Below are 16,515 nucleotides of genomic sequence, written 5' to 3'. Positions count from 1 at the left end.
TTGAACTTTTCCCGTTTAGTCCCATTTTATCCATGCAATTTTCCTTATTCCCAAGTTTCCAAGCTCTAGTCCGCAAGTAATTTCGTGCTTATTCTCGGTCGTTTCTTATCGCGTTTCGTTATCCTTACCCCCCCATTTATTCGGTATAAGAGTTGACGCGTATCAAGAACGTCCGCTCCGACGAGGCAAGGAATCCAAGGAGCTTTACTTTTAAGCCTAGATGAGGAGTTCGAGCGGCCTCTAGAAATCCCGGAGCGTACTACCCTTTCCCTCTCAAATCTAGGGTTTCGGATTTTACTTAGCTAATTTTACGAGCGAGCGGTCCCTTTGATTTCTCCTCGGAGCACAGTCGCGGTGGTGGACTGGGTTAGGGTTTCGCCGTCCTTCTCAAATGCTCTTTCCTTGGGGAAAATGAATCGGAGATTGGATTATCTCACCGCCCTCACGCAAGAGATCGAGAAAAAACTGCAAAAGGTTAGATTCTATATTTAATTTAATTAATTATTGGAGGAAATTTTCTTCACTATCTTGACGTTGGAGAGTTTAGTTGATTCTTGTTTTGCATGTGATCCTATTTAATTCAAGATGTGTTAATGATCTTTCTTTATGTTTGCAGGCATTGATCTCTCGATCTCAGCCACTCGAACTGTTACAGCAATTGTTTGCTGATATCGCTCTGGAAGTTGACGATCGAGCCCGAGGTAGAGTTGGTTCAATTTTTTATAATTTTAGGTTTTGGAAGATGGTATTTGTGGAGTATGCTATGCATTTAGGCTAGGTTCTGGATGTTTGTGAGCTTTGGATTCGATTAGATTCAGTTAACCGTTCTCGTCCTTGATTGGTGTTTAGTTAGAAGGAAGAATTTGGTTTAAAGTGTAGAAGGATTATATTGCATTCTCTGACTTTAGGATAAGTGCCTGTTCCTTATTTCATGAATATAAATGATGCCAACACCTGACTATGTCCCATCTTTCTTCCATTCTTTGAATCGCTTTTGTTTTCCTCTTCAATGAGCGTGATTAATTTAGGAAATTTTAAGCTGCTTCTTCCAATTAACAGGCTGTGTAATCAGGTCATGTCTATCTCTTAAACTTTAACATGTATACTCTCTAACTGCATTACAGATTATTAAGTGGCTTTATTTCTTGATGTCCTTCTTCCACGAATGAAACTGAGCTTGCTTTGTATTGTTAATCTATTTATTGGATATGCATTTGTTAATTCCTAAATTTTAAGGAGAAAGCGCTGTACAGATTAGGCCAATTCATGTTTATGACTTTTTAGTGCATATGAACTGATCTTGGTGCAATGGTGCTTCTTAATTTGCTAAATTGTTGTCCCAAATGAATACAGACATAATTCTCAATAGGGATGATGATGATCTTGCTGTGGTAGCTGACAGAGAGGAAAATTGCCTATGCTTTTATGAGGTTCTCGCAGACCATTATGTTAGGGCTCCTGAGAATGGGAAGCGCATTTTAGATTTGATAGTCCAAGTCTGGAGCCTGTCGTTCGCATCACATATATTTGCCCTTCTTTTCCATAAATGGGTATGTTCACAGTTGTTACATAAGTACCTTACTGGTTGTTCAATGATCTCTCCCGATTAGATACTTCCATTTGAAGATGGTTTTAAGAGTTTGTATATATGATATAGTACCCTACTGCCATAATACTCTTTAACTGTGGACAGCAACAATTAAATTTGATTTCAGTAAAGAAGAATAAATAGATGGAGGTACTTTTCTATAATTTTTCTACCAGTTTATTTTACCAGATGTAATAATGTTTTGTGGCTCATTATACTGTTTGTCTTGGTGCCTTGTGAGGGCGAACAAAATATAGATGAGTGATGCCACCTTCCTGCTTGCAGTTGTTTGAATTTCCTCTTGACAATAGCGATGCCTTGCTACGTTATGGGTCTGCACTTGTTCAAGGTGCTACTAATGTTTTCTGGTATGGATTAACAGTTTAATCTAATGCCTCTGTGATTATTAATTTTGTTCTTGTGTTACACTGAGTACAATAGGTAGTGCCCAGGTCAATATTCTGTTTTCTTAGAACGTGATCACTTTATTATGCTCTCCAGTGCATTACTGGTCTATTCCATTTGCCGAACAAGTATTTGTTGGTGTACAATTTAGTTGTTTTTTTTTTTGGATATCTTCATGTAACAATGTCCTCCAAGTTGTTAAGTTGTTCATTTTCGTGAACTTCTCTACTGCTTATCAGTGAGTTTGTATTTGCAGGATTGACATACAGACAAACACAAGGCGATTCTTATCCTTGTTTCATGTAAGATATTCTTTTTCTATCTAATTAATTCACTTATTGACCTCTCATTCGTCTCATTTATTCATTTCATCATGTTGTTCTCTAAACTCCAGTGGAACTTTCTTTAAAACAGTATCTCCTTGTGGAGGTCGTGTTAATCCCTGACCGTCTTAGGAAAATTTCATTACAGGTTATGCTTGTCCTTTTCACTTTTAAGTTAAATTTCAGATTTTATGCTCAATAACCAAGTGAGGTGATGCTATCAAAACTTTCCACACTATGTCATTGATTAAAGGTTAAACCTATCATTTTTCAGGCTCAACGAGATCTTTATCTTCTGATTTCCAGGTTTATTCTATTTTACGATCAAGGTCTGTTTTCTTTGGTAGTTTGTTTATTCTCTTATCTAGTGTTTATTATGATGTTTGGCATGTTATATGACATGTAGATGACTTGCTGGAAAGTTTTTTTAAGCAATTTCCTACCTTCCCGAATGCTTTCCTGGTTGGTGGTCCAGCAGACTTTTTTGTTATTGAACTGACAGATCAGGTTGCGCACTCGATAAAGCAATAATAATCTTTGTTTGTCGCCATTGGTTCAGTGACTTGACAATTTGCTAGTTCCTTATATATCTTTTGTGTCTCCAGCTTCAGAAGTTAAAAGTTGAGCCAGTACTTCTGCATTACCTTGCTCGCTTGAGCATCCTTCGAGGTTGTTGTTTAGATCAAAAATCCTATTCGTAGATATTAAAAGAATCCAAGCACAAGATTGTATTCAACGTGTTTTTGTAACCATTTATGATAGGATTGGAGTTGAGGATGACTACAAGCATCCGATTGAAGGCATGCCTCTACAGTTTCACGTCTCCTGGAGGTCCCACATATCCAACAAGAGCTGTCCGGCATGCTGCCTGGAACACGTTGGATTTGCTTTTCCCTGTGAGTACATTGGCTTCACTTCAAATAGTCACCATTTTTCTTTACGAGTTCCATACCGAAATGTAGAGATGTCTTGACTCTTGAATATGCTTTGAAGATGCTCATACGAGTGATATTGATTTTAGACTTCCATTTAGGTCCATAAATTTTTTCGTACTGAAACAGGTTGGGCGTTATCCGCGGCATGTCATAAGCCTCTTCTTTCGGCTCCTTTATCCTTGGTATTGGCCCTCTTCCTGTTGGAACTTCATCATGACTTGCCTTTGGACTCTTCTTTATTTCATACTGAATCTAATTGCTTCCGGTTGGGAAAATATGAGGTCAAAGACTGCATAAGCGAGATGCAAAGCTACAAAAGAGTGCCATGTCGGATTTTGCTTGTCATATTGCATTTATCAGTTGTTTTGTAGGCTAAATAAATCCATTCAGTTTGCAGTCATTGGCTCTACTTCACGTGCGAACATTACATACGTCAGTTGGGGTATTTTAGCTTTGTCTAGGCACAGTTCGCACCTAAAACTTGTTGACAGTTGTCCTTTTTAATGAGAAGTCACGGCAGGATTCCTAATTATTCTGTTGATCAGTCTACAAATATTAAATGGTCTGCAAATGTCTTTTGACAGAACTACCGCAAAACTAACCCGCATATTGCCATGGCTGAGAATATATCCGACTGAAAGGACAACACAAGAAATCTTGTTCTTGTCACCAGTGAAATAAATATATACTTGATCCGATATTAACTTGATCCGATATTAACCTCTAATAAATAATTAATTATTTATACCTGTACCAGTATGATAATATTTTTTTCCTCTTCTTCTACCTATAATATTTTTATATTCTATTCATTATAAAAAAATATTTTAATTATTTATATTTTATATCACATAAAAATATATTATGATATATACAATAACTTTACTAACATAGACGCTCTTATACTAGTATAGAAAAGTAGACTAACTATATTAGTATTAGTCTACGAGGCTTGATGGCAGAAAGCTCAAGAACCAAAACTAATAAACAGATATATGAATTGTCGAGCACTCGATCAAAGTTTCATTCGAGATTTACTCATGGAAAACACGGGTTATTGCTAAAGGGATCTATAAACAATATACGAATAACAAAGAAGCAACGAGTTATAAATAAAGTACGGCCTTATCGGAAACAGTAGTTGAAAGAACAATAAACCACAATCTTCAATTTTACACAAGGGGATTATAACTGATGGCAACAAACTGTTTTAACTCCTATTCTTCTGCATAAGTGACCAATGAAATGTTGGCCAACATACGTACTAAAAGATTTTATTTGACATAATAAACACCTGAAAAGAAACCAGCACGCTTACCAGGCTTCCATATAAGATTAATTTTGACGACCAGCTAGTGCAATATGACTATATGTTCCGTGGAAGAGCACACATGTGTATCGGATGCAAGTGTTCCGGAGAGCAGAAAATATCATGTATCACAGTCCAACCTGCGGTAACTAGGCAGCATGGCCGCTCAAGCACATGCAGAGTCTCCTCCAGCTTCATATTTATCACACTGATCATCCATATGTGTACTATGCACGAGCTAATGAAATAGTAAAGCATGCAGCAAAGGCGTACTGATTCCGGAGGCAACTTAAATAAGAACAAGAGCTAATAAGTACACTTGATGTTTGGACTGAGAAACCTGCAATCGACGGCATGGCTTGATTTTACCACGTCTAAACCATAGGAGGAGAAAAGGTATCATACACTGCCAGCCACTTGACCTAGTAAAATAAATATGAGAACGCGTGTCAGTTGCAAAATGAAAAGAGCAGAGAATATAAAAGGGAAAAGGTAAACATACAACATACCTTCACTCAGTCAGGACTGCAACTGAAAGGATGAATTTTTTTGATATATATGCACATGCCGCATCTTTCCTTCATTTAGCTAGCAAAATTTTCTGACTGATAATACTAATATGGTCCTCACTATTATAATGGAAGAGAAGTAGCCAAGTGAAATGATCCATAAGGGCAGTTACAAATTTACCAATCAAACCAAGTATTAAATTGACAACAAAAGGTGCCATAACAGTTATCAAAGCTCCACAATAGGTATTCTTAGAATCTTGTGTGCCCCTCCCATAAGATAGCATGAGGGCACAGATAGATCAGTGACCAGAGTCAAACAGGCAATTTGAATGCAGTAAAGATGTAATTCAATTGGTTTGCATTGCTTCTGTGTGGTAGTTTTCCAAGTCAGCATCAAGTTCTGCAGCCGATATTGGCTTGTTACGGCCTTTTCCTTCACCTTGGCCTCTCCTCTTTCCGGGGCCACTGCGACGCGGCAATCCTTTTGTTTTCCTTCTAGGACCGCTGTTGATAAAAATGTTACGGTGGGCTACTGAGGACAAAAGTTCTTCAAATACAATGTTATAATTCAATCCATTTGGTCAATACAAAAGAGGGAAAAATTAGCTGTTCATATATAACACACACAAAACAAGTTTGCCTTCTTAATTTACAATCAAGCAAGAAAATTGGAGTTTACCAAATAAATGCATGTTAGTTTCTTTCAGGAACATAATGATTTTTGTACCAAATTCACAAATTTTGCTAGGTCATTAAATTAGAGAACACGGCATCTAGAAAATTGCATTCAACTTAATGATAAATAATTTGAGTGATCAATTAGTAGATTTTAGAGTAATCAAATAGCAAAAGCAACAGAAAGAAGATGCTTATCACATGTTGCAGATCATTAATCACCTCAAATCTCAATCTAAAGATTCTAAACTAAGAATAAGAGGGGGAGATGGCAGTAGCAGTGAAGAGAAGTGGAGAGGGGAGGAAGCAAGATATAGAAAACAGCACAGCTAGACCTAGACGAATAAAAGATTCTGGGAGCCTGTATGGGGGAAAAAAAATGGAGGATGCTCTAGTAAGTTTTTCATGCAAAAAAATCTTCCAAGTAGTATTGTCGCATGGCATCACATGGAAGTTTATGAACACTTTTTCATGCAAGTTGTAATTAGGTTCAGTTAGAAGTTCAGTGTCAAATCAATTCTCCGAAGTAATATTGTTGCATAGTTTTAGATAGAAATTTATGGACTCTATTTTGTGCAACATTAATTAGGATTAAATTAAAAGTTGTGTCATAGAGTTAAAGGCCACCAAAGAAAGTGCCACTTCCTTAAGTGATAGTTGCTCTAAGCAGCAAATTTGTATCCAGTACAACTAGTACAATCAGAATCCCTTCCCAACTCAGTCTAACCCAAATTTTGGACCTATGCTTGATTTACAAATGAATAGAACAAGTCAGAACTATAAGGTCAGCTGCTATTCGTTACTTCCAAGAAAATGAAATACTTGCAGAACTATAAGTGAAAGCTAGGCATCTTTCACGGAACACAGTAGCAGAGGGGAAAAATACAAGACAAAACAGATTGCATTACGGCCAGTTAATATTGATGAGGAGCCATGCTGGATGAAGTCTAGTACTTATTTATCTTAACATAGTCAAACAGGTAATCATTCAACATGCATTCATGTAAGGGGGGAAAAATAGAAACCTCTTTGAAAGAATATTAGGATTTCTATAGCTCCCACTCGCATCCGGACGAACAGAAGAAGGTGCAGGAACATTTGTTCCTACTATCTCAATCTTCATTGGCTTGCCATCAAGTTGCACATTGTTGAACCTCTTCACTGCTGCTAAACCATCAGTTCGTCTTGAAAAGACAACTTCAGCAGTTCCCTTGATGAATAAAATTCTCCAAATAAGAGAGAGAACTAGAGTGTAATAGCAAAAGTCAAGACCAAGAAAATGAAAGTACTTTAGATCTTCCGCTCCTATCATAATGAATAGAACATCGCTTCAAATCACCAAGCTCTGAAAATAATTCCTGCAGAGTTAGATGTAATATTAGAAAACAAACGACTTAATATATGGCAGACTATTTACAGTCTGATGGGAAACAAAACAAGAGGATAACACTGAAAATGCAATTAATAACAGAGTAATGTGGGTCAAACTTAAGATGAAACATTCGAGAGGAAAAACTCGAGCAAGTGATCCCTGAAGTAAAAGAGAGCAAGATTTTACAACTTACATGATAGGGGAACAGTCAAATAGAGCTTAGAAAGTAGACACAATCTCCACTTGGAACATGTAATTTGTCGTGCAGAACAGCTTTCACATGAAAACACTCTGTCTTATACTGAACCGTATTTTATAATATTTTTCTATAAATTTGACCATAAATTGTATATTCTGATAGTGGTTACTCTCTTGGTGAAGACCTCTAAAGAAAATATTATACCCACATACATCTCAAACAGTAAGAGGAGACCAAATAACATCTTGCAAGTTTCTTAGGAAGCTTTGAAGTCATTCTGATTCTCTACTAAAAAAATGACCATGTCCATGAAAGACCTTAACACAATGTGATTCGTTGTGTACGCCTTATATCTGAAGATATTTACTTCTCCTTATAAAATATAGAAGAGAATGATGCATCAATATCCCAAAATTATGTTAGTCAAAACTTCACAAATATAAACCAGCACAACAATCAAATATTTCTAACCCTAAAATAATTAGAGATTCTAAACTATATACTATCAATCCAAGTATCTCAACATAAATTACAAACTCTCAAATATTTGTCAACGGTACCAATATGTTTGTCATGCAGATCCAGTCATCAATTTCAAAGGAAAAGATCCTTCATGTACAGGAACGATATGTACTAGAAAACAAAGAATCGGCCAAGAGATACAAAGATTATAACCTTGATGTCGTCGTTGGAAACCCCATAATCCAAGTTAGAGATGTAAAGCTTGGTGCCCGTCTCAATTGCCGAAGCCCTAGACGCCGGAGCAGAATTACGCGCCCGCTGATCCAAATACATGTCATGCTGCCACGCCGAATCCGGAGCCTGGATCGGACATCAAATGAGAAAACCCTAGATCCGGGAAGGATCCATCAAGAGGAGATCTCCCCCGACGAAATCCGTGCCACCACGTTCGAGATCGATATCGGAAGTAGATCTGGTGAAGAACCGTAACCCTAATCATACCTTCCCCACGGAATAAGGACCGGCCCGCTGTGCCGATCGTTTGAAAGAACGGCGGGCGGGGCCTCCGGCTCCAGAAGGACGACCGCCCGCACGACGATCACTGGCGCCGTTGCCGGACGAGGAGGATTTCTTGTTGGTCTTGATGATGTCATCGAGGGACATGTCCAAGGCGCTCGTCATCTTCTGGACGGATCGAGAGATCTAGAAGACGAGAAGGGGAAGGAGGAGAGATTTGGATGCAGCGAGCAAGGGAAGCAAGGGTTTCGCACGGGGAGGAGAACGAACGAGAGAGTTCTGAGAGGGAGATAAGGGATAAACAAAATGCGACTCGATAGGAGGAAGAGATGCGGGGTTACACTAGGAAAAGTCGGTGGATCGAGCAACCCCAACTTTTGGGCCTTCTATTGGGTCGAGTTGGGCAGGGCCCACGAGTGTTCCATCTCAGATGAATAAACTATGTTTTAGGATGCCTAAATCACTATCAAATGGTCATTAAAATTTGTTAAGCTCTCAGGATAACAGCGAAGATTAGTGCGACAACAGTCGTTAAATTAATTTAGCATAATGGTTGGTTTGTTGTATTTAGAGATACAATTTCTTTTTAAAATTTAAAAAAAAAAATCTAAAGAAAACATCTATAGTTCATATTTTTCAACGGCTGAGATTGCACCGCAATTAATAGTTAGAATCACGATAAAGGCCATGCTCACTTTTACTTTCACGTAAACATTTGACCAGAACCGTGCCTTAGCTTTTACCTTTTCCTCATCTAAACACGAGAGCAGCTCAAAGAAACTAAGGAAGGTCACGATGATACCACGTGCGAGATGCTCTTTACTAAATGCAAGCACGAGTGGCACGCATGGCGTACTTAATCTCTCCGGCGAATAGGATAGTACTTATCTTGCACCCATAGGCTATAGCTAATAGCTGACTTGCGTGGAGGATAAACTCGGTGGCTTCTATCCAAACTTTTCTTGTCCGCAAGTTATGCTCTTTGTTTGAAGCTAGTGCATATTAAAATGGTCATGAAACAACTTACAGATTAGTTTAAGTCAATTTGTAGAATGGCAACGATATGTTAACAATGACGCTAGCTTACGATCAGGATGGCTGATTAAGACAGAGTAGTTTAAGTCAATGCGTAGAAGTGCTCGTCAAGAGTAGATGCATGCATGTAGTGAGAGATCCAAATTACTTTGAACAAGTAATAGACTTTTATATATATATGTTGCGTTTCATCCCTTCTCTTGCCTGGTACTGGAAGCCACAGGAACACACGAAGTCTTTGATCTTTTCTCACTACCTTACCTATATAAGAATATTCTTCTCCAAGTTGTACTCTTCACATGAATCACTATGTTTAATTCGCTAGTTGGAATCCTACACATAATGGAAATATCCAATACTACAACTGATCAAATATTAAGATGAACTATACCGTCCAAGCTACTGGAAAAGGTACTGATCACATGCATGGAGGTGTGATGGAAGCTTGCCATGTAAAGGTGCATGCATTCTTTTTGTCAACACTGGCAATGCCTTTCTCATGAATGAGGATGACAATATGCAGTACTTTAAAAAACAAGTTATTTCATGACCCATTAGATATATATAGGCACTTCAAACAAAGCGCTAGCATAACTTATGACGAGGATGGCTGATTAAGACAGAGTAGTTTAAATAAATACGCAGAAGTGCCCATCAAAAGTATATGCATGCAATGAGAGATCCAAATTATTTCGGACAAGTAATGGACTTTACGTACTGGAAGCCACAAGAACACGGGAAGTCTTTGGTCTTTGCTCACTAGCTACCTTAGATAAAAATAAAACTCCTCCAAGTAGTATTGCTTCACATGGATCATGACTACGTTGGATCAATTAAGCTGGTTAGAATATAGGAAGTTTTCAATATCACTATTGATCATATACAGTGTTACTTGTTTCAGACTTTGATGAACGAGAACATCCCCTGGAAAAAAGTAGTGATCACATGGGGAAGATTTGCGGTTGTGCAAGCTTGCCATGTAAAGGTGCATCTTCTTTTTAACAATGGTCATGCCTTTCTTATGAATGACGATGACAAAATGGAATAGTTATCACCTCTGGAAAACTCCAATCTGCTGTCAAAGGGCCATTTCCGGACGTTAATTCATCCATGTCACAATCAGAGAAATTACTGTGCCATGTCTTAAAGTGGAGACCAACGTTAATGTTAAAAGATCATGCCATCTTGGGATTGTACGTTCGTCGTAAAGTTAAACGGACGGCTAAGGTTATAAGTTTCTAAAAAGAAAAAAGAAAAAAGAAAAAAGATATAGCTACGTTCATTTGGTGGCAGCTTGGGGTAATTAAGGTAGCAGTAAGAGGTGGCGAAGGATGGCCTTCTTCTGACGTTAGAAGTGGTGAGGTATCTCGCTTAGGAGCTTCGCACGAACTCCGGAGTGGTTAAAAGCTCAATGGCCGTCATCCTACGATCGAACCTGTTTATAATTTCAAAGCAGAAGAGAACAAAAGAACTAAGGTCAAATCATCTCTCGATACCAAAGAAGCGACTTGGCCCGACACGTTATAATTTGCGCCAATCCGGTCCTTTGCAATCCAGCTGTAGGAAAATAAGTTCAACCTCTCAGTTTCAGTGTATCATGCATGGTTCCTGGTTCCTGGTTGCCAGAAATTTTTCTATTTGTACGAACGACAGCAGATCTTCTGCCACGGCAAGAGGGAGATTATATCATTATAGACAAGTCGTAGCTTGTTAACTAGTTATATATGATTAGCACAGCAGCACACTATCAAACCCATGTATTGAGGACCGTTAGCCAAGAAAGGAATACATAACCGACAATTAAAGTCTGATGAAGACCAATTTACCCGGAAGCTGCCTATCATGATCTGCCAAATACGTCAAATGTAGGGATTCATAGAATCGTTGTTGCATAGGATCATTTCCTATAATATTTTATTTTCCTCTGCGAGATATCACCGGGAAACACGTGGCTCTCTCACTCTAAGGAAAGTCCGCTCTCTCTTTCTCCTTCCACTACAAAAACCCTAGCCGTGAGACACATTTCCTCCACCTCCTGTACCCATAGAGTCGACCAAAAGGATGGCGGTGAACATAACATCCATCAAGACATCCTCTAATGGGGTATGGCAAGGCGACAACCCCCTCCACTTCGCCTTCCCTCTCCTCATCATCCAAACAGTCCTCGTCCTCGTCCTCAGCCGCTTTCTCGCCTTCCTCCTCAAACCACTTCGCCAGCCCAAAGTTATTGCCGAGATCGTCGTAAGTATAAATCCATTCTCCCCCCTTAATTAAAGTAGATGGTAGTTTTTAACGCAGTATTAATCACTAGATCTCTAAATTATTAACAAACGTAGGGTGGGATACTACTGGGTCCATCGGCCTTGGGACGAAACAAATCGTATCTGCATACCATATTTCCCACATGGAGCACGCCAATTCTTGAATCCGTGGCAAGCATCGGCCTCCTCTTCTTCCTCTTCCTCGTCGGCCTCGAGCTCGACCTCAACTCCATTCGCCGCAGCGGCCGCCGCGCCTTCTCGATCGCCGCAGCTGGCATCTCCCTCCCCTTCGCCTGCGGCATCGGCGTCGCCTACATCCTCCGCCGTGGAGTCCCCGGAGCCGACGAGGCCGGCTACGCCCCCTTCCTCGTCTTCATGGGAGTCGCGCTCTCCATCACCGCCTTTCCCGTCCTCGCCCGTATCCTCGCCGAGTTAAAACTCCTCACCACGACTCTCGGCGAGACCGCCATGGCGGCCGCCGCCTTCAACGACGTGGCCGCATGGGTCCTTCTCGCGCTCGCCGTCGCCATCTCCGGGACTGGGCGTAGCCCACTAGTCTCTCTCTGGGTACCTACTTGTTAAATTAGTTTTATATATTCTAATGGACAGTTAGGTCCGAGCTCAGTAGCTCTTACTCCGGTGCTATGTTAACAGGTTCTCCTCTCGGGGCTCGCCTTCGTGGGTGTACAAATGCTAGTGGTGAAGCCGGCCATGGCGAAGGTGGCGAAAAGAGCGGAAGGAGAGAGCGAGGTGTGGATTTGCCTCACCTTGGCGGGAGTACTAGTCTCAGGATTCATGACCGACTTGATCGGAATCCACTCAATCTTTGGTGCCTTCGTGTTCGGGCTCGCAGTGCCAAAAGACGGGGAGTTCGCGAGGAGGTTAATAGAAAGGATCGAAGACTTTGTTTCGGGTTTATTACTGCCGTTATATTTTGCATCGAGTGGGCTTAAGACGAACGTGGCGAGTATAAGAGGTGGTAAGGCGTGGGGGTTGCTTGGATTGGTGATTGGAACCGCCTGTGCGGGGAAGATATTGGGGACGTTTTTGGTGGCCATGGCGTGTAGGATGTCGGCGAGGGAGTCGGTTACGCTTGGGGTGCTGATGAGCACCAAGGGGCTCGTCGAGCTTATCGTTCTAAATATTGGCAAGGAGAGAAAGGTACTCTTAATTAATTCCCTATGCTTAACTATTTATTCTTATATTTATATCTTATTCCACTGTTGATAGATAAATAGTTTTGAAAAATGGTTGAACAAATGATCATGAATAGTGGGAATATGGCCAGATTAGTATGCATGCAGTAAACTTTTTCTTTGAAGAAGCGCGTGATATATATTTTCAAGGCTATGAGTGTTACCTTTGGATTATAACTAAGGAAAGCACGAGAGGAGTGAACCTTTTTATCTTTTTGTTGGGTTGCTCGTCTCGAGTGTTCTGGGAGAGTCGATATCAAGGAGTAAAGAAAGCACATGATTCATGGATCAACTTCACACGTCTGCATCGTTTACCCCAAGTGCGGAGAAGTTAGCGTGAGAAATACTAAGCAACACAATTTCGAATCTCAAACTGATATCCTTTGACTTATTTTTAAGTCAAACTTCTGAGTTGTTCCATTTTTTATGGTTAACTTTTTGTTCTTCTGAGAAAGGTAGAATCTTAGTGGTTTATTATACATATTCCACTAAACGTTGTCCGCTTATGCCAAGTGACGTTGAGTGGACGTAAGAAACCAAACTGGGGCTAATAATTTAGCCAGTGTATCACCGCCGAGAATTGTTGCTGTCCCTTTGCATGAGCCATGCAGTCTAAAGAGCACTAATTTGTATTTCTACATATAAGTCTTAGGTATTCATATAGAATTACTCATCTCTAATTAATATTCAGGTCTTGAACGATGAGACGTTTGCCATCTTGGTCCTGATGGCCCTCTTCACCACCTTCATCACTACCCCCACCGTCATGGCCATCTACAAGCCCGCCCGTCCTGGCCGCCACCGCTACCACCACCGCAAGCTCCACCGATCGTCGTCCTCGTCGTCCTCCCTTCCCTCCGCCGCCTCCGACACAAAAGAACTCCGCGTCCTTGCCTGCGTGCACGGCGGCAGCGAAGTTCCCTCCCTCATCAACCTCATCGAGACCATCCGCGGCGGCCATGATAAACCCTCCCACGCCATCAAGCTCTTCGTCCTCCGCCTCGTCGAGCTCACCGAGCGGTCCTCCTCCATCGTCATGGCCCGCGCCTTTCGCCGCAACGGCCTCCCGTCTTTTCTCCGCAATCGCGACTCCCGCGACCATGTTACCGTGGCATTCGATGCCTACGCTCAGCTCGGACGGGTCAACGTCCGACCAATGACCGCCATCTCCGCGCTCTCCACCATGCACGAGGACGTCTGCGCCGTGGCGGAGGACAAGAGGGTTGCAATTATACTCGTCCCATTTCACCAGCATTACTACGACGGAGATGAAATAGAGAACTTGGGGCCAGGATGGAGGGCAGTGAACCAAAGGATTCTTAGAGAGGCGCCTTGCTCTGTGGGGGTTCTCGTGGACCGTGGACTCGGAGGAGGGGAGCAGGTGGGGCCGGCTGAGGTGGCGCATGGGGTATGCGTGGTATTCTTTGGTGGGCCTGACGATCGGGAGGCGTTGGAGTTGACCGGGAGAATGGCGGAGCACCCGGGTGTTAGGGTCACTGCGGTGAGATTTTTAGATAGTGGTAAGAAGGGAGTTGATGAGAAGCCCAACGTTACCCTTCGTCCGGCGCCGTTGAAAAGCGCGGAGAAGAGCTACACCTTCTCCACCGCTGCCGTTGACCGCGAGAAAGAAAAGGTCAGCGCTAGTTTTTTTAATACCACGAGAAAGAAGACCTATATATATATATATATATATATATACTGCTACATATGAATACCAGAGAATAGAAAGATAATAATTACATTTAAAAGTTATAGAATGTTTCTAATTAGTTGTTTTTTTAACTATATCTTCTACCCGATGCCGTGGCCGCAGGAGCTAGACGATGCGGCGGTGGCGGAGTTCCGGCGCAAGACGGAGGGCACAGCGCGGTACGAGGAGAAGTCCGCATCGGCGGCGAACGCGGTGGAGTCCGTCCTGGCGATTGGCCGGAGCGGCGAGTACGAGCTGGTGGTGGTCGGAAAGGGCCGGTTCCCGTCATCTACGGTGGCGGAGCTGGCCGGCCGGCAAGCAGAGCACCCAGAGCTCGGTCCCATCGGCGACGCGCTGGCCTCGGCCAGCCACAGCGTCGTTTCGTCCGTTCTGGTGGTCCAGCAGCACGACGTGGTCCACTCGGATGAGACCCCCGTGTCCATGGTCTTCGAAGCTGGTGGCGGCGGCGATGGCCACCACTTCAAGTCCGGAGTTGAGCCCTAAGAGGTTTTAAGTTCTTCTTCGTTTGATTGCATGCAGTAGCCTTTGGCTCCAGAAAATTCCCACCACCATCTGTAATTGATTCATAAAAAATAATATATACTAATTCTATGATCATATATTATATACATAAAACTAGCTCAGGCCTAAGCTAGAAACAGCCCATTGGGTGATACAATAATTTGGCCCATTGGGTAGCACAATAATTAATCAAAACTAACAAATGAGTAAATCCTAAAAAATTCCCACAACTTTCGCTTATGAATAATTCTCACTTCACCCATCAATCACCAGCTGTGACTTCCCGTGATAATAATTGGTTGGAATTTAATGAATTGGAGAGGAAGTTCTAAAAAGAAATATAACTTATGTTTTATATACAATATTTATATAATTGAGAAGAGCCTTATATTCTCATTCTTATCTTCAGGAATTTGGAATGGAGATAATTCCTTGGATCTGAGCACCTCTTTTAGATTCTTAACGACCCAACTGAGCAGGCGAGTACTAAATGCTGTCCTTTTGCGGAGACTGCAATTAATATGCCAACCTTCTTCCAGGCTGCAATTATTCCAATACCCTCTTCTGTATCATCTTTTCCTCCTGGAGTTTGCAATCAAGTGCTACAAGTTGATATTGAAATAGTTTATGTCGTAATTTTAAATGTAATATACTCGAAGAAATAAGTCTTACTGCAAGTTCTCCACAGAGCTTTGTGTATTTATATTCCATCAAGTTTGGTCAATGATATGGTTGAGCAAATATTAATTCATTGAGCTAATTAGAGCAATGGAACAATCAGGGAAGGCTCTTTCTGACAGCGACTATCACCTAACCACAACTACAATAAAGTCTTTAAGCCCAATTATTTAGAGCTATTAATTTCTCCAGTTTAAATCCATTTGTATTATGATACTCGTTAAACGAATAGTAGTTGGTTACCTAACTCTTTCGCATTAAAAAACCAATAGCAGAGACTGCTTGCTTCCTGTGCCTAGTTATGAACTTGTAACCAAACCATCCTCTGTACTTCAAACTCTGCGTTCAAAATCTACTGCTGTTAACAAAAACTTATACCGTGGTGATAAAGATTTTAGCAACCAAACCTTGTCACATATCACTGGTTGTTTTATTTCATTTTCTGAGAAATTGAACAACCTAATTTCTATTGAAACCTTTTCTCTCTGTTAAAATTCTACTGCACTCAAGTCATCACTGCTAAAATTCCATTCTCTTTATGAACATTGTGGGTAAATTTTTTTCATTGAAATATTATATATGCATGATTTAAATCTATTCTGATCTACTATGTAATAGAATTAGACTAACCCTTCCTTTTGTTTAGTCTGGAAACTTTGGAAATTGCTTCAAGCTACTTGCAGTACAGAGTAATGGTAATGATGGGAGGTGTACCCCCTTCTTAGTTATTGCCTGCCAAGTAGATCATGTGTTCTAATTCTGTTCCAATTCTTGGACCACCTCCATTGGCATTTAGGTCTAACTGCCCCTTTTAATGTAATTATCAACTCCAGAGAA

General features: G+C 41.1%; 3 protein-coding genes across 4 annotated transcripts; 2 read left to right on the top strand and 1 right to left on the bottom strand.

Annotated features, from left to right (window-relative positions):
- Positions 1–5: 5 nt before the first annotated feature.
- On the top strand, positions 6–3,783 carry LOC140766120 (uncharacterized). Its single transcript, XM_073105558.1, has 11 exons — positions 6–474; positions 617–701; positions 1,354–1,550; positions 1,874–1,956; positions 2,250–2,295; positions 2,408–2,464; positions 2,591–2,645; positions 2,723–2,823; positions 2,922–2,985; positions 3,079–3,212; positions 3,378–3,783. Exons 1-11 carry the CDS (start codon positions 412–414, stop codon positions 3,546–3,548), a joined length of 1,056 nt encoding a protein of 351 aa, XP_072961659.1. The 5' UTR covers positions 6–411; the 3' UTR covers positions 3,549–3,783.
- Positions 3,784–4,357: 574 nt separating this feature from the next.
- Positions 4,358–8,620, bottom strand: LOC140766121 (THO complex subunit 4A-like). Its single transcript, XM_073105559.1, has 6 exons — positions 8,282–8,620; positions 7,994–8,140; positions 7,037–7,105; positions 6,773–6,957; positions 5,070–5,576; positions 4,358–4,982 (listed from the first exon to the last, which is right to left on the bottom strand). The coding sequence occupies exons 1-5, from the start codon at positions 8,459–8,461 to the stop codon at positions 5,420–5,422; spliced, it is 738 nt and encodes a 245-aa protein (XP_072961660.1). The 5' UTR covers positions 8,462–8,620; the 3' UTR covers positions 4,358–4,982; positions 5,070–5,419.
- A 2,736-nt stretch (positions 8,621–11,356) lies between these two features.
- Positions 11,357–15,718, top strand: LOC140765975 (cation/H(+) antiporter 20). Of its 2 annotated transcripts, XM_073105331.1 has the most exons (6): positions 11,357–11,572; positions 11,668–12,159; positions 12,247–12,753; positions 13,480–14,421; positions 14,602–14,985; positions 15,410–15,718. In XM_073105331.1, exons 1-5 carry the CDS (start codon positions 11,393–11,395, stop codon positions 14,980–14,982), a joined length of 2,502 nt encoding a protein of 833 aa, XP_072961432.1. In that variant the 5' UTR covers positions 11,357–11,392; the 3' UTR covers positions 14,983–14,985; positions 15,410–15,718. The 2 variants fall into 2 exon arrangements, with proteins under 2 accessions (XP_072961432.1, XP_072961433.1); XM_073105332.1 differs by lacking the exon at positions 15,410–15,718 and having other exon boundaries at positions 14,602–15,114.
- Positions 15,719–16,515: the final 797 nt, after the last annotated feature.

Source organism: Typha angustifolia, chromosome 8, assembly GCF_048772165.1.
Source record: "Typha angustifolia cultivar Huaian chromosome 8, ASM4877216v1, whole genome shotgun sequence".
NCBI lineage: Eukaryota > Viridiplantae > Streptophyta > Magnoliopsida > Poales > Typhaceae > Typha > Typha angustifolia.
The sequence above is the reverse complement of the archived record's forward strand: the minus strand, read 5'-3'. Positions and strand labels throughout refer to the sequence as shown.

Coding starts and splice junctions, on each gene's coding strand:
- LOC140766120 (XM_073105558.1), top strand. CDS start 412: ATGAATCGGAGATTGGATTATCTCACCGCCCTCACGCAAGAGATCGAG. Junction 702..1,353: donor AGTTGACGATCGAGCCCGAG/GTAGAGTTGGTT, acceptor AAATGAATACAG/ACATAATTCTCAATAGGGAT. Junction 2,986..3,078: donor TCGCTTGAGCATCCTTCGAG/GTTGTTGTTTAG, acceptor CATTTATGATAG/GATTGGAGTTGAGGATGACT.
- LOC140765975 (XM_073105331.1), top strand. CDS start 11,393: ATGGCGGTGAACATAACATCCATCAAGACATCCTCTAATGGGGTATGG. Junction 12,160..12,246: donor GCCCACTAGTCTCTCTCTGG/GTACCTACTTGT, acceptor CTATGTTAACAG/GTTCTCCTCTCGGGGCTCGC. Junction 14,422..14,601: donor TTGACCGCGAGAAAGAAAAG/GTCAGCGCTAGT, acceptor CCGTGGCCGCAG/GAGCTAGACGATGCGGCGGT.
- LOC140766121 (XM_073105559.1), bottom strand. CDS start 8,461: ATGACGAGCGCCTTGGACATGTCCCTCGATGACATCATCAAGACCAAC. Junction 6,958..7,036: donor ATAGGAGCGGAAGATCTAAA/GTACTTTCATTT, acceptor TTATTCATCAAG/GGAACTGCTGAAGTTGTCTT. Junction 5,577..6,772: donor CCTAATATTCTTTCAAAGAG/GTTTCTATTTTT, acceptor TTTTATCAACAG/CGGTCCTAGAAGGAAAACAA.